Source organism: Ochotona princeps, chromosome 8, assembly GCF_030435755.1.
Source record: "Ochotona princeps isolate mOchPri1 chromosome 8, mOchPri1.hap1, whole genome shotgun sequence".
In the NCBI taxonomy this organism is placed as follows: Eukaryota; Metazoa; Chordata; class Mammalia; order Lagomorpha; family Ochotonidae; genus Ochotona; species Ochotona princeps.
The window spans coordinates 37481854-37508192 of record NC_080839.1 but is presented as its reverse complement, the minus strand read 5'-3'; the positions used below and the strand labels follow the sequence as shown (position 1 = coordinate 37508192).

The window sequence follows — 26339 nt, the reverse complement described above, 5'->3', positions numbered from 1 at the left end:
GCCGATCCGAAGCCAGGAGCTTCTTCTGGGTCTTCCACACGGGTGCAGGGTCCCAAGGCTTTGGGGTTGTCCTCAATTGCTTTCCCAAGCCACAAGCAGGGAGCTGGATGGGAAGTGGAGCAACCGGGATTAGAACCGGCGCCCATATGGGATCCTGAAGCATTCTAGGAGAGGAATTTAACCGCTAGGCTATCGTGCTGGGGCCAGATTTGCGTACTTTCAAGAGTTCCAGGAGAGGTGACCTCTAACAGTAATGGAACTTGGACAGAGAAGCCAGAAAAAGGGGAATGTTTACAGTTTTGCAAGGGCGTCGAGATTGTTCATTCCATGTCTCAGGATAATTTATAATGCTGGGGAAGCTGGGACATAGGTTTTCAGTTTAACGGACCGGTTTCACGGTAATGACCATTTGTTCCTTTCGGAGTTTTGATTCTGACTGGACTGCCACTGCACTTGTCATTTGCGTGGTGGCGGGAAGGCTCCTGGTGTTCGGAGTGTGTCCGTAGTCATGGTCGGGAACGACAGCGCTCTCACCGGAGAATCCAAATCTAAAACCGCCCGCTTCACGAACACCGTCAGGCCGGGCGCCCCCCCCCGCCCCCACTCTGGGTTTTTATTGGTCAGGACGAAGAGTCGCGCATGACAACTAGCAGTCTCTTTCTGATTGGCTGATTCTTGCTCCCTCTCAGGGTTAATTCTCCTCTCTGAGGGAGCCATGTTAGGAAGCGGAATGCAAAGCCCTGAAATCCTTACAGGTCGCTGCAATGACCCCCTGCTCTCCTCCGCCATTATCTCCTCATCACCTAGTATTCCAGTCAATAGAAATGCACTCTTTTCCTCACAAATCCGGTTGTTTTGTTATTATAACGCTGCAACATGCGTTTACGTGGTTCAACCCTGACGAAGGAAAGAGGTGCCCTTATCGTCTCGCAGCCTTTAAATCCAGCAGAGACCGTATTATCCAGTTACGTGCTGGATTAAGGTCCCAGGCTGTTTGCGAGGATTTTGAATGTTTTGATCCTTCGCGGCCCCTGTAGCGTCCGTAGTTACCGCGCCCCTGGTAACAGCCCGCCATAAGCAGGGTGCCTTCAGGTCGCCGGGCCCCGCGCCGGCTTCCCCGCCCCGGGCCAGCGCTGGCGCTTCGGCCTCGGAGGTGGGTGATGGCCGCCTCGCACCCAGTGGCAAGGCTTGCGGCCGCCAGTTTCCACCTCCCGGTCAATCCCAACACAGGAGCGCGGGTCGCCCACTACGAACGTGCAGCCCCCTTGAATTCTGTGGCGGCAGCGGCCTCGGAGGATGAGGACGACGACCAAGTTGTGCGGCCTGAGCGGCTGGCGGTAATGCAGGGGCAAGACAGCGGACGGGATTGGGTGCGGGGTGGAGGGGTGGTCCTGGTCGCCCCCAGGTCCGGTGGGAAACGCAGTACCACGTGCAGATCCTCGCTACCGGTGATTCTGGGCCACTTCCTTCTTGTGCCGCCACGGAAAATACTAAACACGGAGACGTTGGAAGGTCTTAATTTTCATCGAAGAGCTTACTGTAAAAAATTCTTGGAGAGTGTTTATGTTACTTCATTTCTAGAGAGTGCAAACTACAGAATTTTATTCCCTACTGTTTAGTATCTGTTGGAGATGGATGTTTGGTATTCTTTGTTGCTCCTTTGCTTAATGGGGAAATTTGATATATCCCATAGTAGATAATCCCTTAGAAACTCAGGTAAACCAGCTGTGCTGTCAAGTATATTGTCACCTTACAGTCTTGCTTACTATTCCTAAAATGGGTAGTTAAAGACACACATACAAATTAGCAGCCAGAGGGGTCCCTGTGTTTGCTGGGTGACTTCAGAGGGAAGCTAGACAGTAGGTCTCAGAGCCAGCTGCATCCTGCCCACCAGTCCATCACGTGGAAGGCAGAGTCCACTCTCTGCTCTTCTGGCACAAAAACAATGGAAACTTTCAACTGAAGCTAGCAATCTGCAGATACACTCTTGTTACTCCAGTTAAAGTTTTTTAATGCGTGGCGTGCAAGAGCCTCTTGAAAGCAAATCATTATGGCTCTGGGCTGATAAAAGTCACAGCCTATTTTGGAATTCTCTTTACACTGAAGCTGATAATGAATAACTCTGTAGCTGTGCTTTTTGTGACCAGTATTTCATCCACAGAGTAATAAATCCTGGTTATCCTAAGTAAGGCAGCTTAAGATCCTGATCATGAACCAGGGTCAGCATTGCTTATTACGAAGCTATTCCCCACACAATTTGAAGTGGGCAACCAAGGCACAGTATTGGAGAAAGAATCTTTCGAAGAAAAGGATTTGGAGTTTCAAATTAGTGCCATTTGCTAGGTGGTGTTGAAACATGATTTCTTTAAATCTCAAACACTATGGTTACTGTCGTTTTCCTATTTCATCTGACTGATGTAACTAACATCCATGTGAGCAAATGGATGTCATATCAAAAGTACAATTTATATCAAGTAACACTAATTTTTTTCAGCTTATTTATGTAAAATGCCAGGAGACAAAGAGGGATCCTCTATATCTTAGTTCACTTCTCCCTAAAGCCTGCAATAGATAGGGCTGCACCAGTCTGATGCCAGGAATGCAGAACTCCTGCTGGATCTCCCATGCAGGATGGCAGGGACACAAGCACTAGCTCAGCTATCACCTGCTGCGTCTTTGGGTGTGTATTAGCAGGATGCTGGAGTTAGAGGCAGAGTCAGAGGAGTTAGAGGACTTAAATTTAGACCCCCTAACATGAGATGCAGGCAACATTTTACCACCATGCCAGGTACCCACCCCTAAATTAAAAACAATTACCAGGGCCTGGTGCAGTAGCCTAGAGGCTAAAGTCTTTGCCTTGCACACGCCAGGATCCCATATGGGCTCTGGTTCTAATCCCGGCAGCCTTGCTTCCCATCCAGCTCCCTGCTTGTGGCCTGGGAAAGCAGTCGAGGACGGCCGAAAGCCATGGGACCCGCACCCGTGTTGGAGACCTGGAAGATGTTCCTAGCTCCTGACTTTGGATCGTCTCAGCTCAAGCCGTTGCGCTCACTTGGGGAGTGAACCATCGGAAGGAAGATCTTTCTGTCTTTCCTCCTCTCTGTATATCTCACTTTCCAAAATAATAATAATATAATAAAACACACACACACACAAAACTGCCAGCAAGACTTCCATTTTAGCAACTTGCCCTAAGATGAAATTGTAACTTAGTTTGCCCTGATAGGGAAGTCAGTTTCTGTAGTGACAGTAATACTGCCAGAGTGCCCTGTTAAACTGAGGTTTGTACTATGATTACTACTTTAGGAGGGATCAGTTTGTACAGCCTAGAGGAGCTGGTTGTCATGGCCCCTCTGTGCATCTGGGAATGCTGTCCACTGCACAACTATCAGCAACTGAACAGACCCAGTAATGATACATGCACTGCAAGGTCAGGCCACCCATCTTGTGATTTTTCCCTGTGGCCAGGTTCATCCCTCAAACAGGAAGGAGGGAAGAGGAGGCAACCAAAGACAGTATTCTGAGTGGCAAATTGAGGGAACTGCCCTCTTGTGGGTTCTGTTTTTTTTCCTTTCTTTCCCCTCTCTTCCTTCATTCTTTCCCTCCTTCCTATTTGAAAGACAGAATTACAGAAAATGTCAGGGAGACAGATATTTCACCCACTGATTCATCTGCAAATGGCCACAACCGCTAGAGCTGGCCCGGGCCACTGCCAGGAGCTCTCATGTGGGTGCAGGGGCCCAGGTACTTGAATCATGTTTTGCTGCTTTCCCAGTTCATCAGCAGGCAGTTAGATCAGAAATTGAGCAGCTGGGCCTCGTGGTGGCCTAGTGGCTAAAGTCCTCGCCTTGAATGACCCAGAAGAAGCTCCTGGCTCCTGACTTCAGATTGGCGCAGCACTGGCCGTTGTGGTTACTTGGGGAGTGAATCATTGGATGGAAGATCTTCCTATCTGTCTGTCCTCCTCTCTATATGTCTGACTTTGCAATAAAAATAAATAAATCTTAAAAAAAAGAAAAAAAATTGAGCAGCTAGGACTGGAACTCATTTAGGATGTCAGCACTGCTGGCAACAGATTAATCCACATTGCACCGCAGCATCTGTCCTAGTTTCTGTTTTTTTTTTTTTTTTTTTTTTTTTTTTTTTTTTTTTAAGATTTATTTTATGTTTATTAGAAAGTCAGACATAAAGATAGAAGGAAGATCTTCTATCTGTTGATATACTCCCCAAGTGGCCACAATAGCTGGAGACACACCAGTCCTCTTCCAGAGCCCAGAGCCTCTTCCAGGTCTCCCATGCGTGTGTAGCATCCCAAGGCTTTGGGCCGTCCTTGACTGCTTTCCCAGGCCACAAGCAGGGAGCTGGATGGGAAGCTGGACCGCCGGGATTGGAACTGGTGCCCATATGAAATCCCAGTGTGTTCAAGGCGAGAACTTTAACCACTAGGCTACTACATTGGGCCCACAAACCATTCCTTTAAAAATGTTTTATTTAATTTTTATTACAAATGTAGAATTAAAGAGAGTATACTTCATCCACTGGTTCACTCGCAAATGGCCATAATGCCTAGAGTGAGCCAGTCCGAAGCCAGGAGCCAGGAGCTTCTTCTGAAACTCCCACATGTGTGCAGGGATCCAAGGACTTGGGCCTTCTTCTGCTGCTTTCCCAAGTACACCAGCGAGGAGCTGGCTTCAAGTGGACTTAAACTGATGTCCATATGTTGTGCCTGCACCTCTGGCAGAAGCTTAACCTGTTATGCCATGGTACTAACCCTATTCATTTTCTTTTTTATTCTTACTTTTTTTTAAAAAAAAAGATTTATTTATTGTTGTTGGAAAGTCAGATCTATAGACAGAAGGAGAGACAAAAAGATCTTCTATCTGTTGGTTCATTCCCCAAAGACTGCAGTGGCCAGAGCTGAACCAATCTGAAGCCAGTAGGCAGGAACTTTTCCTGGGTCTCCCACGCAGGTGTTAGATCCCAAGGCTTTGAGCCAATTTCTACTGCCTTCCCAGGACACAAGCAGGGAGATAGATTGGGAAGAGGAGCAGTTGAGACATGAATCAGCGCCCAAATGGGACTTTGGCATGTGAAGGAGGAGGATTAGCCAGTTGAGCCATTGTGCTGGCCCTCATTTTCTTTTTTTAAAGTCTCATTTCAATAATGCATGAAAATGTCCTTTTGAAGTATCAGATGTTAGGTGTGAAGTTTTGGCTGTCTTAAAACCTTTCCCTCCAGAAAAAAAACCAAGGTTCCATGCCTCCCCAGTGGTAGCCATTATTTGGAATTTATATGTATTCTGTCCATCTGGTTATGTTTCCATATCCTGTGTATGTAATACATTTTTTGAAAGATTTGTTTATTTGAAAGACAGAGTAACAGAGTGTGGAGGGAGACACACACACACAGAGATCTGCTGTTTCACTCTCCCCAGATGGCTACAGTGGCTGGAGTTGTTTTATTCCAAAGCCAGGAGCTTTTTCTGGATCCTCCCACAGGGTACAGGGGCTCAAGCACCTAGGCCATCTTGCACTGCTTTCTCAGGCGCATTTGCAGGGAGCTAGATTTGAAGTGGGGCAGCTAGGATTTGAACTCGTGCTGGTAAATGATGCTGGCACTACAGTTGGCCTTACCTGCTATACCATAGTGCTGGCCCCTGCTACATAATATTTTAATATATAATATCATACTATGCAGTATGAAGATAGTTCTGCCTGATGGTTGCCACAGTTACAGAGGAGGGCGGAGCTTGCTTCGAGCCATATATGTCACTCTGACCTCAGGCTGGAACTTGGAAGGGCCAGCAGAAATCCAGCATGCTCTTGAGGCTGTGGAGCCGCTGCTGCACCAATGACAGACAACAGTCAATATTCCTCACCAAATAAGGACTGAAGCGCCCCCCTGTTTCAGCTTCCGTGTCAAGGGGGTTTAAAATTCTCTTGCACGTTTCTTCCTGGCTGTTTTTGTTCCTCTGTAGCTCCCTTCTTTATATCTGTCTTTCCACTACATGGAAAACGAAAGCCTGTAGATGGAGTTCCTTTGAATAAAAGCCATCTGTATTTTTCCTATACTCAGTTGATTTGCTGCTTCACAGGTGGTCAACGAATCTAACGCTGAAACTAGCTTTTATCTTTTTTTTTTTCCATTTATTGGGAGTTTACTCCTGTTAGTTTGTGTGACTGTGTCATTTCTTGCAAATCCTTTCCAGTGAAAAGCAATGTTTTAAGTAAAAGTGGCACAACTGCTGGTAACCCTAGGCAGACTACAACATAGAGCACTGTTTATGGGTGCTGATCACCTGTGATGCCACAGGGACTGGAAGGATTCCTTATCCAAATGGGTCAAGCCAGGCTGTGGGAGATTATCCTCTAAGCCTATGGTTGCATTTTGCAGTGTTCCGCAAAAAGCCAAACAATTAAAGGGAAAGAGTGCTATTTAAGGCTCCTGGGAAAATAATGCTCATGCATTAGGATTTGATAAACTAAGTATTTTCTTTGTGAAAATGATCAAAGAAGAAATTAGAATTGAAAGTCATTTGTTAGCCATTCTTCTATTTTAGGTAAAACATTGTGAGACCAGTTGACCAGAAAAGTTGAAGCCAGTGTTAGCACTGTGCTAGGGAGAGTGAAGGATAGGGTACCCTTGCACTCACTCTCTCTGTCTCTCTGCCTCTCAAATGGAAATATACATATACTCAAAGAAGAGAGCGGAGACGTTGCTTGAGTTGCTTGGCACACGTCAAGCAGTTCTCTGATCCGTAGGTTTCTTGGTAGCGAGTGTCTGCCTCTCTGTCATCTCTGTCCTGATTTTAAAAACTTGCTTTTGTTTTCTTTGTTGCCCCAAGCAGCACAACACTAGCCTCTTTGCCCTATTTTTAGTCCATTAAAAGCATACCTTATCTGTAAGCATTTCTTATAATTGACTCATGCGTTTTATGCTGGGAAAAATTGAACAGATTTATTTTCTAGTCTTATCAGGTTGGATCCATAATTTTCTATAGCAAATGGGCTTTTTTCATTTTGTGTCTTTCCAGGCAATATGCTAAATTTAAAACGAGGCTCGGCAGCCTTTTTATGAATCATATCATCAATAATTTCAACTGTTTCTCTACTGAAAACGTGAAACAATTTTTATATTTATGAAGAAAATGGTGTTTTATTTCCTTAGTTGCTTCAATTAAAAGCACTGAAAAGGAGTGAGGGAACAATTCCAGGCAGATCCTTCCATACATGACTTGTATGCTAAATTCCTGCAACCACGTGGCCCCTGCCCTGGTTGTTCTTACTCCAGAGACCCTGTCACTCATGAAGCTGTAACTCTTGTTTACCTGCTGGAGTGACTGCGATGGAGAGTGCCTTGGCTCTGCTCCCATGGTCTCTTACTCTGATCTAAGGTCTCACCCTACTGACAGCTCCTTGAGAGCCACTGAGACCATTGTCTACCCTCATTTCCTTGCCTTATTTCCAGTTGGTATCCCTTGAAGCCATGCTGCAGGAGCTGGCTCAGGGGAAGGCACTGTGGCTGGCTTCCCAGCAGAAGGGCCAGGGTTCTTCGTCACCTCACTTCAAACTTAAAACTCAGAGAAGTCTCCTTACAGAGATTCTTTCTGATGGGTGGATCAGTTCTGTCCTGTAATTAGGTGAGCATAATGGATTAAATACCTTTTTTTTTTTTTTGGTTGGGGAGGGGAGATGAAATGGCTCGATTGGTTAATCCTCCCCTTGCAAAGCACCAGAATCCCATATGGGCACTGGTTCATGTCCTGGCTGCTTACTTCCCATCCAGTTCTCTGCTGGTGGCCTGGGAAAGCAGTGTAGGGCAGCCCAAAGCCTTGGCACTTTGCACCCACATGGGAGACCTGGAAGAAGCTCCTGGCTCCTGGCTTTGGATCAGCTCAGTTCCAGCTATTGTGGCCATTTGGGTAGTAAACCAGCAGATGGAAGATCTTTCTCTTTGTCTCTCCTTCTCTCTGTAAATCTGGCTTTCCAATAAAAATAAATAAAATTAAAAAAAAAATACCTTTTTGGGTGCTGCTGTTCATCGAATCAAACGATCTTAAAAAATGGATTGGGTATGCCTGGTGCAGTAGCCTAGTGGCAAAAGTCCTTGCCTTGCATGTGCTGGAATCCAATATGGGCACTGGTTCATGTTCTTGCTGCTCACTTCCCATTCAGTTTCCTGCTTGTGGCCTGGGAAAGCAGTGGAGGATGGCCCAAAGCCTTGGGAACATGCACCCATGTGGAAGACCTGGAAGAAGCTCCAGGATTCTGGTTCCAGATCAGCTCAGCTCTGGCCGTTGCGGCCAGTTAGGGAGTGAGCCAGTGGATGGAAGAATTTTCTATCTGACTTTCCAATAAAATAAATTAATCGAAAAATATGGATTAAGTAGTATTTGTTTCTTAGCAGTTTGATCATTGTCTTTTCTCCTTATAATATCACTAAGGGATAATATGTATCCCACAAGTACCCAATTACCTCGTTAGCTAGACCCTTTAAGGAACAGTGTTTGGGGACCAGCATTGTGCTACAGTATGTTAAGCTGCCACCTGCAGTACTGACATCCTATGTGAGCACTAGTTTGAGTCTTGGCTACTTCACTTCTGATTGTGCTCCCTGCTATTGCTCCTGGGAAAGCAGTAGAAAATGGCTCAAGTGCATGACCTCTGCCATGCTCATGCAAGACTTCGATGGAGTTCCTGGCTCTTGATTTAAGCCAACTGAGGAGTCAACCAGCAGATGAAAGATCTCTCCCTTTCCCTGTATCTGAAACTCTGCCTTTCAAATAAAGGAATGAATCTTTTTTTGGTTTTTTTTTTTTTTATGATTTGTTTATTCTTATTGGAAAGACAGATTTACAGAGAGATGGAGAGACAGAAATATTCCATCTGCTGGTTCACTATTCACATGGCCACAGATGAACCGATCTGTAGCCAGGAGTCAGGAGCTTCTTCCAGGTCTCCCATGCGGGTGCAGAGTGCCAAGGCTTTGGGCCATCCTTACTGCTTTCCAAGGCCATAAACAGATGGATAGGAAGTGGAGAAGGCAGGACAGGAATTGGTGCCCATATGGGATATCAGTGCTTGCAGGCTGATTTTAGGCATTTGAGCCATCACACTGACCCCCCCAAGAAAGAAATCCTAACAAAAGGGAACAACATTTAGATCAAGGTCAACTGAATTTATATTTAACTTTCTAGTATTATGTAACTAGTTTTTTCTACCACTAGGCTGATCTCAACACCAACTATTCTGGCGTGGCTGATCATATGAACTATGAAGACTTTGTGAACTTTTCTGATGTTTACCACTCTAATCAAGAATATTTCAGGAAACTAGAAGAACTGAAGGCTGCCCACATAGAAACTATGGCAAAATTAGAGAAAATGTACCACAATAAATTAAATTTAAAGGAAGTTCAGCCAGTGGTTGTCAGGGAAAATGTTCCCAGTGTCTCTTCTAGGTAAGTATATGTCTGGTATTATTTGTGGAGTGTCAAAAGCAATGTATACTTAAAGATGTGGGACAATGTTTTCTCACAGTATTTTCTTAGCTATCTCTTTGCATTCTTTTTTTTAAAAAGATTTATGTATTTTTTTATTTCAAAGTCAGATATACAGAGAGAAGGAGAGACAGAGAGGAAGATCTTCCATCCGAAGATTCGTTCCCCAAGCAGCCGCAATGGCTGAAGCTGCGCCAATCCAAAACCAGGAGCCTGGAACCTCTTCCAGGTCTCCCACACAGGTGCAGGGTCCCAAGGCTTTGGGCCATCCTCGACTGCTTTCTCAGGCCACAAGCAGGGAGCTGGATGGGAAGCGGGGCTGACGGGATTAGAACTGGTGCCCATATGGGATCCTGGTGCATTCAAGGTGAGGACTTAAGCCACTAGGCCACGGCGCCAGGCCTGTCTTTGCATTATTAATGGTATACAGAAATGGAATTTATGTAAAATTTTTGACTGTTTGCCAGCTTATAAGATAACCTCTTGCTTTGAAGACCATTTGGTTTTTTTCTTTCAGACTCACCACTAGTGACCATTGGGCATAGATATCAAAATGTTTAGTTTGGGCCAGTCTTCCTTTCCTTTCCCTTTCTTTCTCTTCCTTTCTTTCTTTCAAGATTTATATATTTGTATTGGAAAGGCAAATTTACAGAGATAAGGAGGGACAGACAGAAAAATCTTCCATACACTGGTTCAACCCCAAATAGCTGCAGTAGCTGGAGCTGTGCCAAACTAAAGCCAGGAACCAGGAGCTTTTCCCTGGTTTCCCATGTGTGTGCAGGGTCCTAAGGCCAAAGGCCATCCTCCATTAATTTCTCAGGCCATAAGCAGTGAGCTAGATGGGAAGTGAGCAACCAGGAGAAGACCCGGTGCTCATATTGGATCCTGGCCAGTGCAAGGTAAGAACTTTAGGCACTAGGCCATTGCACTGGGACTAGGGACATTTTAAATGATGAATATTAAAATTGTTTTGATAGATTATTTGGAAGTTACCGTTACAAAGAAAGCTAGGTAAGGAGGGGAAAAGGGAGAGAGAGAGAGAGAGAGAGAGAGAGAGAGATCTTCCATATGCTAGTTTACTCCCTAAATGGCTTTAGTAGCCAGATCTGGGCCAGGCTTAAATCAGAAGCCAGGAGCTTCAGCTAAATCTCTCACATGCCAGCTCAAGTACTTGAGCCATGTTCTGCTGCTTTCTCAGGCCATTTGCAAGGAACTGTATAGGAAGTCTAGAAGTCAGAACACAAATTTGTACCCATATGTAATGATGGTATCATAGACCCCTGGTATTACAATTCAAACCCCTAGGTTTAATTTTAAAAGTGCTGTATAATATTTGTATTAGCATGAATCATTAAAGATACATTACAGAGAGTTCTAGGGGACATGTCTAGTTTCCATTTTCAAAATAGGCTGTAATTTCAAGGCCGTTTCTACTGTGAATCTCTTGCTTTGCAACTTGAGGCAAGTCCCTTACTTTGTCAGGCCAGTGTGCAGCACTGCATGCCAGACACGATGTCCTTCAGGAGCTTGTAGATGGGTTAAGAACCCAGAATTAACATTACAGATGATGTTACAGAATGTTCCAGAAATAGAAGAGAAGCAGCTGATCATGCCAATAAGTTGGTGAAAGTGAGGATTTTCCACAAAACTCTCCCATCTTTGCTGCAGCTTATGGGAGGCAGGGGTTTACCTTCTGGGAAACAGGAACCATGTGTGCAAAGGCACAGTGGTATGAGAAACCAGGGCATTTGTGAGCATTTCACGTAACTGTTGGATTTGACCTTAGAATGCTGACTGGGTTTAGGGAGTAGCGAGGGATAAGACTGAAAAGATAGGTAGGCACTAGGATTTTTTTTCTAAGAGAAATGTATGTATTTATTTGAAAGGCAGAGTTGGGGAGAGAGACTTGAAGCAGTACCCACAGAGGGTGCCAGCATCACATTCACTGGCTTACCTGTTACACTACAGTGCCGCTGCCCCCACCACCACCCAGGGGCTGGTCTTCAAAGGCTTTATAGTCTAGACTTTGCTTTGTTTTTTAAAAATGTTCATTGATTAGCGAAGCAGGCAAAGAGAAAGAGGGTGCTCTCCTTTGGTTGATTCCTCAAATGCTTGAGGCAGCTGACCAGCTGGATATTCAGCCTGGGTCTCCCGCAAGGATAGCAAGAACCCAATTAGTGGGAAGCTGTCTTGAGGAGAGAAGCCAGGAGTTGAATCTAGGTAATCCTCTGTGGGATGTGTTTCTGACATTTTGTGGGTGTCTCAGTTTGCATCTTAACTGATAGGCCAAGCCTCTGCTTTTACACCTTATTATTGTAGCAATGAGAGGCCAAACCTCTGCTCTTACACCTTATTATTGTAGCAATGAGGAATCATTAAAAGGTCTAAAGCAAGGGATTAACATGGAGAATCTAATAGGAGTTAGATGAAGTGTCTACTGTCTCAGGTTCCTTTCCTGCAAAATGAGAGAGTTAAGTCAGATAAACTTGCAGGTGCCTCCTAGTTCTGTTCCAAATAAAAATGGTACATTTTACCAGGCCTTGACTGATTCCTCTTCTGATGATGCCCTGATATTAGCAAACCTTCTTCGTTTTTATACATGGACGCAACCAACTGAAGATGTGACCTGATCTTTTCCCTCACTTAGGTCTGTGTCGGAGAAGAATTACTGTCACCCTGTCTCCTTGGTGGCATCGGTTTCAGAGCCAGATTTAGGCTGCTCTTCTTCCTGTACATCTTCTGAAGAGGAGTTGCCCAATCTAGAAAAAGACTATCCCGGGAAAACCAGAGCAATGTCTTATGCTAGGGAACTCATCAACAACATGTGGACAAGCTTCCGTGTTCAAGATTATATTCGGGGTGAAGATGCTGACTTTCCAGCAGTTGGAAAGCCAAAGAGGAAACCCAAAGAATGGGTGCCGAGGATTACAGTACCTGAGCCTTTTCAAATGATGATTAGAGAGCAGAAGAGAAAAGAGACCCTGAAATCTAAGTCAGACATCGAAATGGTACAGACACTTCTCAAAAAGGAAGAAGAAGAGAAGGAGTTTAAGACGACATTCCGGGCCAATCCAGTCCCTGAGTCTGTCTTTCTGCCCCTTTATCATGACCTCATCAAGCAAAATGAAGAACGGAAGAGGAACATAAAAGAGAAGAGTAAAGCTGCTCTCTTGGCTTCTCAAAAGCCCTTTAAGTTTATGGCAAGAGAGGAGCAGAAGCAGGTGGCCCGGGACAAGCAGCTGAGAGATTACTTTAAGTCTAAAAAGAAGACATATAGATTTAAAGCCAGGCCAGTACCCCGATCTATTTATGGTTCCATGAATAGCGACAAGTCAAAGGAAGAAGATCGCCATAAAAACTTCAAGGTACAGCTGAAAGCCCAGGAGAGCCTACAGAATTCATCTCCCCTGCCTCGGAAGTCAGCTTACAAGCGGTTCAGGAGCCCCAGGCATCCAGACCTGTCTGTGAAGTTGAAGTACAAGCCCAAGGCAAGGAGCCAGCCTCCTGAATTCGAAGACTCTGCTGAGAGGTACCAGGCACACTCCTCAGAGCACAGGGACTCGAAACTCCTGACAGACTTTGAACAGTTTGATACTCGTCCATCCTCCAGCACTATTAACAGAGAGAAGGTCTTGGCGGACATTAAAGCAGATGAAGAAGGCTTAAAAGAGGCACCTTGGTCATATCTGTCCCCAAGACGTAAGTCACAAGTAAGAAGTCTGAATTCAAAGCCGAGGCCTTGTAAATGCAACCCTCCAACGCCCACAATGGCTTCCAAAAGACGAGGAGAAGCCATCAGGTAAATAACTAGGATGCAGTACTGGCAGGCTCATGGTTACAGAACCGGTATCTATAGCTCTGTAAAAGAAGTAAGAAACCCTTACATTGTTGAGTTTCAAGATGCTAACAAATGCTAAGATATATCTGTAATATCTGTAACATATTTTACTCCATAGTGTATAACATTGGCAGAGGGTATTGTAAGAAATGAATAGATTTTCTGTTTTATGAATTTGGGGCTATAGAAAATGTAGCAGTCAACCTTTGTTTGCTTTCCTGTTTCACAAGTCAGATCTTCTCAAAAGGTTGCCTTTTCTCAACCTCAGGATTATAAATCTTTGCTAAATAGCATTCTTCTTGGCTTAAAGTGAATTAAGCCTTAGTTTGTTGCCCTCAGGAGATCACTTGAGGAAAAGAAAATGTTGGAAGAGGAGAGAAATCGGATCCTAACTAAACAGAAGGAAAGAATGAAAGAAATGCAGAAACTCCTGACTACCCGGGCTAAGGCCTATGACTCCCATCAAAGTTTAGCTCAAATGTCTAAATCCAGACTTACGTACCTCAGGTATCATGAAAGAATCTTAAGCCTCCAGAACACTGGTTTTCAAACTTGAAAAGTGAATCCCAAGATTTAAAGAGATGGAGAGTGATTCTCGTGTCTGTTTATATGTTCAGGCTTTTGTCAGTTATTTATACTCAACACACGCACACACACACACGCACACAGGCACTTCATTGTGAAGGAGCTTCAAAAGGTCAGTGGAACATGAGTATGATGAAAAACTATGCGTGGATCTCATTTTTTTCTTTTTTGGCACCAAAATAGACTTAACTTTTTTTTAAATGATTTGTTTATTTGTATTGCGAAATTACATTCAGAGAAAAGGGGAGACAGAAAGATCTCCCCTCTGCTGGTCCATTCCCGAAGTGGCTGCAACTGCCATGGCTGAGCCAACCCAAAGCTTCTTCTGGGTCTCCCACATGTGTGCAAGGTCCTAAGGCTTTGGGCCGTAGTCCACTGCTTTCCCAGGCCACAAGCAGGGAGCTGGATGGGAAGTGGGGCTGCCGGGACAGCAACCAGTGCACACATGGAATTCCAGCACATGCAAGAAATTTAGCCACCAGGGTAAGGCGCAGGGCTCAGACTTATCTTCTAATTCTGTCTTGTCAAACTTTTAGATGTACCGTTGTATATACACCTTCATGGTGAGAATCATGATGAACAGAAACATCTTTTGTAGTTATGATCTTATTTTAGCATCTAGTATTTTTCTGTATTATTTTTGATTGTACAGTACAGTTTTGTGAAAAATTCTGATTCACACAGATGAAAACTCTTTTCTAACACTTATCTTGTAATCTTAGGATATTTTTCAATAAACATGTTACAGAGTTTTGTCCTAAAGTAGGCATAAAATCTGAGAGCACCAATTGACATAGTGAGGTTCATTAACATCAGCTCTGTGATGCTACATGTGTTAATGGTTAGTAGCATGTGTTACATTTTAATTTGTTTTGATGGGGGGGATTAATGGAACCCCCTAGAACTGCTTCACTGAGCAGTAGAATTCAGCAGTACAGAGTTTGAAAGCCAGTGTTCCAGATGTTGCTATTAACATGCTCATGTTTAGGAAAATATCTTCCCCCCAAACCAGGTAAGTGATATGATTTATTTATAATATGATTTATAAAAAGATATATATGTATACTTTATATGTACCTATATATTTTTTAATTATAATAACTACTCCTTTATAATTTAGGAAAAGGTTGATTTAATGAGTTTTGGCAAAAATTCCTTGACAATATACCATTTACTCTTAGGAAGTAAATAAGCTTTTTTGTAGTACCAACTTGTCTATAATAAGCGTCATTTTAAACTATATTTTTTCAAGTCCACAAAATCTTATTATCTAAGTAGTGTTATTATATCTTACATATAGAAAATAGCATTATTTAATAGGATCTTGTCCAAGGATTAACTATATTTACAGTAAATGTGTGTGTTTTCGTTCTTTTTCCTCTGTGTATTCTATCCGCCTAATCCTCTTTCTTCTCTGAATAGTCTCATTTAATTAACTTTGACAACAACCTGTAGGAGATCTTGTGTAAGGTAAAAATAAGGGCCAGGTCTTGTTTTCTGAAGAAATCCCTTGAAGAGAAGACCTCTAATTTAAACAGTTTTTGCATACTTAACAAAAGAGAGAGAACTAGTCCAACTCTTGAGCCTGGTTTGAAGCCCCTTGGGGTAGTACACTGTGAGGTTTTCAGAAGTCAGAGTACCCACGCTGTTCTGGGGCATAAAATGTGTGTTCCCAGAGCCTGGGGTTTTGACTCTGCCTCTTGTGAGAGTTGGCCAGTCTAGAAAAAGAACTGAGGTGAACTGCAAACTGTGCTCATAAATTCTGATTTGTCATCTAAGCTCGATGTTACATGTTTTCTGAGATGACTTTTTTTTTTTTTTACAATTCCATTCCTTTTATTTGTTTCCAGAAAGAGTGAAAAAGAAAGAATGAGACAGTATCGACAAGAACTAGAAGAAAGAGAAGAAAAATTAAAAACGAGGCCACTACTGTTCGAAAGAGTTGCTCAGGTTGTGTTTGTTGGAATTTAAGAGCTACTGTCAGCACCCACTCCTCTTTTTTTTAATTAACATTTTTAGCTTCTTAACTTAACCATTTTTCCTGTGTGTCAAAGAGGCATATCATTCACCAAATCAGCCAAGTGAGTAATTTTGCTTAAAATCTAATCACTGGACCTTGTTGACAAGGTACATAAAAGCCTGATAAAAAACATGCTGCTAACCCAATGATTCTCAAAATACTCGTTTCACAACCTATTTTTAAGGGCTTGTCTTCTTCAATACCATCTTGGTCAAATATTCAGGTGAGGCTTTATGATACAATTTGAGATTCACTGAAGAATTAAAATGTGAAACAAAATGGCTGATTGAATCAGATTTATTTCTGAGGGTTTTTTCTTTTTTGAGTCTATAATTCACTTTTCTGTGTAATTACTAAAAGGACTTCCTTTCTAACAGGAAAAATAAACTCATGGGGAGAGAACACTGATGCTACTAAATTTACACTCAGTTTTTTAATTTCTATAATTTTACGTCCTCTTTGTCCCTTAAAGGAGGAGTTTTTGGGTTTTTTGTTTTATGTTTTGCTTTGTTTTAAACTTATTTTTTTTAAATTGGAAAAGCAGATCAGTTTTACAGAGAGGAGAGACAAAGATCTTCCATCTGCCTATCCACTCCCTGAGTAGCTGAAATGGCCTGAGATCTTCCAGGTCTCCCACACAGGTGCAGTGTCCCAAGGTTTTGGTCCGTCCTCGACTGCTTTCCCAGGCCACAAGCAGGGAGCTGGATGGGAAGTGGAGCAGCCGGGATGTAAACCAGAGCTCACATGAAATCCTGGGCATGCAAAGTGAGGATTTAGTCTCAGAGCAATTGGGCTGGACTCAAAGGGAGGGGTTTTTAAGATTGCCATGATTTAGCAACAGCAGACAAAATCCCTGGAGGCCACAGGTGCTGAGTTGTGGCTTTCAGGCTGTCATGGTTGGACAGCAGGCAGCAAGGGACTGGCCGGGGACACATGAGTGGCCGGACTGTTCTTGTACCTGTCAGGGACTCACTGAGGACTCCAGGTGTGTATTGTGGGTGAAAACACACATTAGTCTTTCAGAGTTACATTACCTTTTAAGTTAATTAATTGGATATAAATTTAAGGCAATGTGTTTCATTTCATGGTGGGTTTTTTTTTTTTTTTTTTTTTTTCTTTTCTTTTAACATGTTAGTTCTGAGGGGGAAAAATCACTTTAAGCTGTCCTGGATTATTCAGTATAGAGTGACTTTTGGCTTAAAGAAATTGTGGGTATTTGTAAACTGCAGATTTATCATATCTTTTACTGCTAACCTCTATTCACTTTTCCCATCTGCATCTCACATTCTTTTCCCCCCAGCTAAGTGCTTTTCTTGATTCTCTGTTTTATTTGGGTGTATGGTTCACATTAATGAGCCCTTCGCTACCTCGCTATTCAGTTGGTCAGAGATTTATCATCTCTTCCTAAATAATCTCTGGATCTGCCCTCCCTCATGCCTGCTGCTGAAATGTTGTGTGAAACTGTCACTTCCTATGTGCATTGTTAGGAATAATTTGACAATTCCTGCTGCCTTCCTTTTTTTGAAACTGTCTGTTGTTACTCCATTCTGCCATCCCTGTTCCACTGCCGCAGCACTCTCCCTGGGTAGGCACCTAAATTTCCTTGGTAAACGGGCAGTCATCCACTCTCAGTGATTAGCATTTTCAGTGAGTGATATCAAACGGTCTTGTCATTAACTTCTCTAAACAATGTCTCAAGGTAGGTTTTGTCTGCCAGGTTATACGTGAAGTTCAAAGAAGGTTAATAACTTTAAAGTGTATACTTAGCAGATGGTAGAACTGAGATTGAAGTTCCAAGTTGATCTGTTCCCAGTACTTAACTGTAAGAGGTCCTGCTCCCTCCCAGAAGGTAAGTCCATGGGTCCTAGCAGGGTATACAGACTTCCCATGGTCCATGTGAACGTCTTCAGTCTGTCTGCCATTGCCCTCTTCTCTAGCCCACCTTACTCTTTTAGACCATCCCAGACTATCAGCAGACCCTAGCGTCAAAAGTGAAGTGTTTTGGTTTTAATATTTATTTCTTAAATGAAAGTCCAGCTTATAAAAAGAGGGAGATAGAGAGACACGGAGAGAGATTTTCCATTCACTGGTTCATTCTCCTTATGTCTGCAATGGCCAGAGCTGAGCTGATCTAAAGATGAGCATGAAGAGCTTCTTCCCAGGTTCCCACATGGGTGCAGGGGCAACCTTTGCTGCTTTCACAGGCCACAAGCAGGGAGCTGGATAAGAAGTGTTGTAGCCCAGACATGAACAGGTGCCCAAATGGGATTCTGCATCGCAGGTGGAGACATGAGACACCATGCCACAGTGGTAACCCCAAATGTGAAGCCTTGGTTCAAGCAGAGAATTTCTTCCCATCTTGGCTAACTCCTACCCGTGTAGTCTTCCTGTGCACAGTCTCTTGTGGCATTGTTTCTCAAGGTTTGGCTTAAGTATCCTTCTCTGTGCTCTTTGACCAGCTGGCATACCTGTTTTTGCTTTTGCCACAAGTTGTGTAAATTATCTGGGTAGGTCTCTCCTCCCTTCTAGGTAATTAATTTTAATGAGGGGGAGAGTAAATCATTGTGTTTCTAGTACCTGGCACCTAAAACAACGTCTGACACAGTGGCCACATTTTTATTATTTTATTTATTTTTATTGGAAAGGCAGATATACAGAGAGGAGCAGAGACAGAGAGGAAGATCTTCCGTCCAATGGTTCACTCCCCAAGTGACAGCAATAGCCGGTGCTGTGCCAATCCAAAGCCGGGAACCAGGAGCTTCTTCCAGGTCTTGCACGTGGGTGCAGGGTCCCAAAGTTTTTGGGCTGTCCTTGACTGCTTTCCCAGGCCGCAAACAGGAAACTGGATGGGATCAGGGCTGCCAGGACTAGAACCGGCGCCCATATGGGATCCCGGCACGTTCAAGGTGAGAACTTTAAGCACTACACTATCGCGCCGGGCACCACATTATTTTTTTTTAAAGATTTATTTATTTTTATTGCAAAGTCAGATATACAGAGAGAAATATCTTTAGTCCAATGATTCACTCCCCAAGTGACCACAATGGCAGGTGTGGGTCAATCTGAAGCCAGGAGCCAGGAGCCTCTTACAGGTCTCTCATGCGAATGCAGGGTCCCAAAGTTTTGGTCCGTCCTGGACTGCTTTCCCAGGCCACAAGCAGGGAGCTAGATGGAAAGTAGAGCTGTCAGGATTAGAACCAGCGCCCATATGGGATATTGGCGTGCTCAAGGCGAGAACTTTAGCTGCTAGGCCACCGTGCTGGGCCCCACAGTGGGCGCTTTAACAGGCCTTATTTGAACTTGTTCTGAATGACTGTCATAGTGTCAGCCAGATAATGACCTTCCGTGCTCATTGTGAGTGTGGGCCAGGCTGAAAGCATTTCGCTAACACACTAGTGACGAGGTCCAGGATTAATAAGCAGTTTTGTCATGTTATGAATTATCAACATTTCTAGGCACATGAGAAACTATGACAAAACAATCTGTATGAAATTAAACCCATTTGGGGATAGGCTGTTAGCCTGGCAGTTAAGATAACAGTTGAGATACTCATAACCAACATCAAATAATACCTGGGTTTGATTCCTGGTTCATGCTCCTGTGCCTTCTTGCTCCTGATGCAGGCCCTAAGGAGGCAGTAGTGACAATCCCAAATTCTCAGGTCCCTGCCAGCCACGTGGGAAACCTGGATTAAATTCCCTGCTCCCTGCTTTGCCCTGGCTCAGCGCTAGATGTCAAAGGTATTTGGGGAGTAAACTAGTATGAATGCTTGCTCTCTTTCTCACCCTTTTGTCTCAAATTTAATGAATTTTAAAAAGGAAATGTAATATATTGAAAACATAGATTAGTTTTTTTTCAGAGTTAACTTTTATGTAGAAAGATGCAGTAAGCAAAAGTATACTCACTTAAAAAAAGGACATAATTTTTAATGAGATATATAAGCCTCTTGTTAAATGACTAATAACTTGAATATTATTTGTTAGAAACACAATGCATACAGAATTGGATTGCTGCATAGATAATGCTTTCATCAGAATAGAGAAGCTTATATGATCTAAAACAACTGATTTATTTTTTAAGATTTTTTTTTTTTTTATTACAAAGTCAGATATACAGAGAGGAGAGACAGAGAGGAAGATCTTCCGTGAGATGATTCACTCCCCAAGTGAGCCGCAACGGGCCGGTACGCGCCAATCCGATGCTGGGACCTGGAACCTCTTCCGGGTCTCCCACGCAGATGCAGGGTCCCAATGCATTGGGCCGTCCTCGACTGCTTTCTCAGGCCACAAGCAGGGAGCTGGATGGGAAGTGGAGCTGCAGGGATTAGAACCGGAGCCCATATGGGATCCCGGGGCGTTCAAGGCGAGGACTTAAGCCGCTAGGCCACGCCGCCAGGCCCCCATCCTCAGCTTTTATAAATCAGTTGTTGGGCCCGGTGGCGTGGCCTAGCGGCTAAAGTCCTCGCCTTGAACGCACCAGGATCCCATTTGGGCTCCGGTTCTAATCCCGGCAGCTCCACTTCCCATCTAGCTCCCTGCTTGTGGCCTGAGAAAGCAGTCGAGGACGGCCCAATGCATTGGGACCCTGCATCTGCGTGGGAGACCCGGAAGAGGTTCCAGGTCCCAGCATCGGATTGGCGCGTACCGGCCCGTTGCGGCTCACTTGGGGAGTGAATCATCTCACGGAAGATCTTCCTCTCTGTCTCTCCTCCTCTCTGTATATCTGGCTTTCCAATAATAATAAAAAATCTTTTAAAAAAAAACACTTATCTCTCCCTTCATACTTCTTGTGAAAGCTTGTCACGAAGTAAGCGTTCAGGTTTTCAGTAGTTGCTAAATACATGAATACTTGAAAGAATTACTACAAACTGAGCTGATGACATCTTGCTTGATTCTATATCTTAGCTATTATGAATTGAGCTGTAATAAATATGAGGCAACAGCAAAAAAAAAAAAGGATTACTACAAACTAAACTTCTAGTTGCAAAATAATAATAATAATAATAACAACAATAATAATAATGTTTTCCTCAAACTAAGGCATTGATTTATAGGCAACTTCTTTTTGTGACTTATTTTAGTTTCTGGGAAAAACAATGCTTGCTCCCCCCCAGAAAAATATTCGGTGGCAAAATAATGCTGTTTATATCCTGGGTGACGGTCACATGAGTATTGATCTATAATTTATATTCTACCTAGGTTTTATATTCTTTCATGATGATGTAAAGATACCTGGAAAAAGAAATAAGTTCATAGGAAGGTTGTTAGAGTTATTTGACTCTATGTTCCTATTATGAAAATTTCTCTATACCATATTCCTTGATGCTCAGTGTTGAGAAAAAAAAATCATCAATATTTTTATTCTGTAGTAGCAGCAATGGCATGGATGTAGTTGTTTTAACTGTTCCTTGTAATTCATACTCCGTAGTCCTTTTGTATGGTGGATTATTTGTTCCAATTAGGAGCAGTTACACATTATCCACCTTGATGAAAGGTATTAAAAAGATAATTCTGTGTACAGAATGGCTGAGACAGTGATTCATCATTGTTTTGGTTTTAGCATAAATTAGTGCTCCTGTTTTTTTTTTGCCAGCCTATTTTGCTGTGACCATTATTGCTAATTAATAGTTGTTATATAATAAAGTCACTTGCAGCTTTATGCCTTGCCCATTTATGAGAGTTAATTGTGGCCTCACAGCTGTTGAATTTATCCCCAGCAGAATATGTCTAGGATTCATTACAAAACAAACCATATTGTTCTGTTTCTTAGAAATCCCAGGGCCTACTAACTGGGTAAATGTTAAATTGAATTTCAAAGCAAATTCAGATGCAGGCTTACTATCACTAGCCTTGATTGGGGTCTTTTTAATCTTTTTATATCTAATTTGCTTAAACCAAAACACACTGTTCTTAATGCATACCGAGTCATGTTTGAGATTTCTTTATTCTTCTGTGCAGCCTTTGGACCCTGATTCTCATTTCTTTCGTTGTCCTTTTTGGTTTTTTTTTTTTTTTTTTTCAGTTCACCAAGCATTGTCTATTGGTGTTCACAGTCTATGGATTCAGTTTTAATCTCTTTTCTGAAATTGTTATTCATAATAGATCCCTTTTAGCAGCAGTTTGGGTGCTGCTTTTTCTGTTTCCCACAGTGTCAAAAAATGCCCAGGTGATACCTTTGTCTGCTATTAGGTTTCCCCTGATGAACTCCATGCTCCATGGTCCCTTATTGTGCTGGCATCTCTGGATGAAGCAGCTGACAACTGAATTGCTGAAATCAGGCAGAGGTTCCTGCAGACTCCTAGACCACCACTGCCACTTGGAGAAAGCAGCATGATGGGGCAGAAGAAGCCAGCAGAGTTGAGACTTGGCTGTGTACTCAGTAGCTTTGTGACCTGAAACAAACCATTTAACTTCTTCTTTTTATTTTTTTGCTAAAGATTTATTTTTATTGGAAAGTCAGATATATAGAAAGGAGGAGAAACAGAAAGATCTTCCATTCACTGATTCACTCCCCAAGTGGTCACAATGTCTGGAGTTGAGCTGATCTAAAGCTAGGAGTTTCTTCCAGGTCTCCCACGCAGGTGCAGGGTCCCTAGGCCTTGGGGCTACATTTACTGCTTTCCCAGGCCACAAGCAGGAAGCTGGATGGGAAATGGGGCTGCTGAGACATGAACTGGTACCCATGTGGGATCCTGGCACATTCAAGGTGAGGACTTTAACCACTAGGCTACCGTGCTGGGCCCCAATCCACTTAACTTCTAAAACAGGAGCATAGTTTCCTTATTGGTGAAATATAGGAGTTAGGATGGGTGTTCTTGCATGCCCTTTCCCTCAGAGAGTTCTACTGGTGCATTGGAACTAGGCCAATCTCACCTTGGTTTTGTTGAAGATTTAGAAGGCAATTCTTAGCGCTGTGCTAGTTCAGATTCACTAATAGGGCTGGGCTAGACCGTCTGGTGGTTCGCACCTCAAGTGGCCGCAATGGCCATACCTGGCCAATCTGAAGTCAGGAACCAGGAGCCTGTTCTGGGTCTCCCACACAGATGCAGAGTCCCAAGGCTTTGGGTCGTCCTCTACTGCTTTCCTGGGCCACAAGCAGGAAGCTGGAAGGGATGTAGAGCAGCTATACTTGAACTGGCAAGCATATGGGATCTAGGTGGATATAAGGCAAGAATTTAGCCACTAGGCTATCACGCCGGGCCCTCATCGTGACTTCACAGATCCTGGTGCCAGAAGATAACATTCCAGAGGTTTAAACCTACTTCACTTCTGTCACAGAGTGAATATAACAGTATTGCTGATTTTATCATGTTTGCGAGAGTAAAATAGATATATAAAAATCTCTGACCACTGTGACATCAGTGTATCCTTTTATTTATCTATTTAAGAAGCAAAGGAACAGAAAAAGAACTCCTAACTTCTGAAAGAGCTTCCATCTGCTGATTCTTTTGATTTGCTTCCTAAAGGCCAATTATACTGGGGCCTGGTCAGGCCAATGTTAAAATTTTGAAGCTTAGGGCCCGGCACGTTGGCCTCGTGGCTTAACTCTTCACCTTGCATCCACCAGGATCCTGTGTAGACACTGGTTTGTGTCCTGGCTGCTCCACTACCCATCCAGCTCCCTGCTTGTGTTTTGGGAGAGCAGTGGAGGAGGGCCCCAAGCCTTGGGACCCTGTACCCACATGGGAGACCCAGGAGAAACTCCTGGCACAGCTCCAGCCATTGTGGCCACTTGAGTAGTGAACCAGCAGATGGAAGATCTTTCTGTCTTTTTTTCTCTCTGTGAAATCTGACTTTCCTATAAAAATAAATAAATAAATAAATAAGTTAGAAAGAGATCTAGCTCAATGAGCATGGGTCAAATGTCAGCTCTGAACGTATTTTCTTCACTTGATCGTAGCCAAAAGGCCGAAAAGTGATGAATGTATTTTCTTGGTGATGTTTTTCAGGTACGTTTGTACAGTCAAAAACATACGAAACCTAAGTAGTGTGTAAAAGTTAATTGTAGACCAAAACTCTCTGCTACCACCCAGCTTAAAGAGATTGCCAGCACCACAGCACCTGGGGTGCCCCTTCCAGGTCACAGCCTTCTGCCTTTACCCTTTACAGAACCACCATTCTGACTTTGGAGAGAAGCATTTCCTGTTTAGTTTGCAGTTTTGTCACCTCTGTAACAGTCTGCAAACATACTTCTGCCTGTTTTTGAACGATGTGAATGAATCATTCTATACTTGTTTGCACTTTACCTCCCTTACTCAGTATTATTTTTAAGATTTCTATTTTTCATTTGGTTTGAAAGGTAGGAAAGGGGGGCAAAGGGTTTCCATCTGCTGATTCATCCCCCAAATGCCCACATCAGTCAGGTCTGGGCCAGGCCAAAGCCAGGAACCCAGGACACCTTCTACGTCTCCTTACATAGATGGTAGCAGCCCAAGTATGTATACTATCTTTTTTCTTAATTTTAAGATTTTATTTTCATTGGAAAAACAGATTTATAGAGAGAAGGAGAGACATAGAGAAAGAGCTTCCATCTGCTGATTCACTCCCCAGATGGCCACAGTGGTCAGAGCTGAGCCAGTCTCAACCCTGGAGCCAGGAGCTTCTGCTGGGTCTTCCATGTAGTTGCTGGTTCCTAAGGCTTTGAACCATCCTCCACTGCTTTCTGAGGTCATAAGCAAGGAGTTGGATGGAAAGTTGACCAGCCGGTACACAAACCACCCATAAAGGATTCCACCTCTTGTGAAGGAAGGATTAGCTAATTGAGCTGTTGCATCAGGCCCCTTGAGCTATCGTCTACTCTCCCAGGATCAGAGCTGGTCTGGAAGCAAAGTGTACAAGACTCAAAATGGCACTATGACATGAGCTACTGGTTACCCTAGCAGCAGCCTGACTGTCCATACCATAATGCCTGCTCCTAGTTCATTCATGTGTTTCTTTTATTGTGCCATTATTTATTCATCTGTTGCTCAGTGCTTGGACTATTTATAATCTTAAGCGTCACACAGTAATATCCTAAGCAGTCTGGTACACATCTCAAGGCTCACATGTAGTTTGGGTATATAGCTAAGGAATCATTTGTTCTTCATAGAACATGCATGCGTATTTTCAACCAGCTGTGATTATTCAGCTTAATTTTCACCGGCACTTTGAACTGATGCATTTTAATGGAAATTTAACGTCTTTGTTCTCATCTAAAAAGATTTGTCTTTCCTATAGAACAATGCAAGATTGGCAGCAGAAAAGCATTATTCCAACACCCTAAAAGCATTAGGAATATCTGATGAGTTTGTTTCAAAGAAAGGCCAAAGCAGAAAATTGCTTGAGCATTTCACCAGTCAAGAGACACCAAGTTTCAGTGAAGATGAAGAAAGGTAACATATGTAAGCTGTCTGAATGGTTTACCTTTGAAAACATCCTTACCTGCAAGCAAGCATAAAATGCTATCCTGTATTCTTTAGAAAGATCTTTTTCCTGTTGAAATATATGTGAACAGTCGTAAAACATACTGACATTTTAATGTGTCTGACATTCAAAATATTAGCATGCTGATGGAGTATTTTGCAGAATAAGATTTCTGGCTGATACAAATAACAAAAATCATAGTATGCTTTCATGTGAAGTTTAAAGAGTCATTCAAGTTTGAAATAAATTGGTTGTCAGGGGAGTATTTAATTTCCCAGTTGGCACTTTTATAGAGCTAGCTAGTTCTCAAGAAATTGGAGCTCATACATGAGGAAGACTGGCTAAACGATGGAATTCATTGCATTGTGTTTTTTTTTTATCTTTAAAGTAGCTCATTTCCTTTCAAAGATTGATAAATTTCTTCCTCTAGCCTTCATGAAGAGGGAGACACAGAAGAGAGAGAGAACGAGGAAGAAAATGATTCTGTTGATGCTGACAGTCAGGATTCTTGCAAGGAAGAAGCTGAAGCTGAAGAAGCAAATGGAGAAGAGAAGCCTGCTGAGGAATCTCACTGAGTCAGGAAGATCTCCTCTCCATGACCTTGTAATCCTTGGCAGCCTCAGGACGGTCGCAGCTGCATTTGTGATGTTGAGAACATCCACGGGTCGGCCTCAGCTAGGGGCAGAGCTGTGAACCAGGACAGTGGTAGCCTGAGAGGGCTGAGTCTGGCTCACCGGTCATTTGGCCACTTGGAGGAAGGCTTTGCCCATTCCGTTTTTAAAATGGCAGCATTTTGTGTGTTTGCCATTCTGATCTTCTATTCCTGAAAAAACCCACCTGCCTCTAACTGATTACCCATTAAAATATTCATTGCTTCATTATTACCAGTGGGGAAATGTGACTTACCATGGAAAGCAGAAGGATGGTTTGGCCTTTGGTATTTGACCATTTAAAAAAATTCTGGAAGACACGATCAATAAATATTTTAAATTACTAA

The 26339-nt window shown here is 43.1% G+C and overlaps 1 protein-coding gene across 2 annotated transcripts; it reads left to right on the top strand.

Annotated features, from left to right (window-relative positions):
* The first annotated feature begins 856 nt into the window (after positions 1-856).
* Positions 857-26339, top strand: FAM161A (FAM161 centrosomal protein A). 2 transcript variants are annotated; one of them, XM_058667861.1, is made up of 7 exons: positions 857-1337; positions 9227-9459; positions 12146-13297; positions 13676-13843; positions 15772-15871; positions 25157-25311; positions 25773-26339. In XM_058667861.1, the coding sequence occupies exons 1-7, from the start codon at positions 1161-1163 to the stop codon at positions 25915-25917; spliced, it is 2130 nt and encodes a 709-aa protein (XP_058523844.1). In that variant the 5' UTR covers positions 857-1160; the 3' UTR covers positions 25918-26339. The 2 variants fall into 2 exon arrangements, with proteins under 2 accessions (XP_058523844.1, XP_058523845.1); XM_058667862.1 differs by lacking the exon at positions 13676-13843 and having other exon boundaries at positions 875-1337.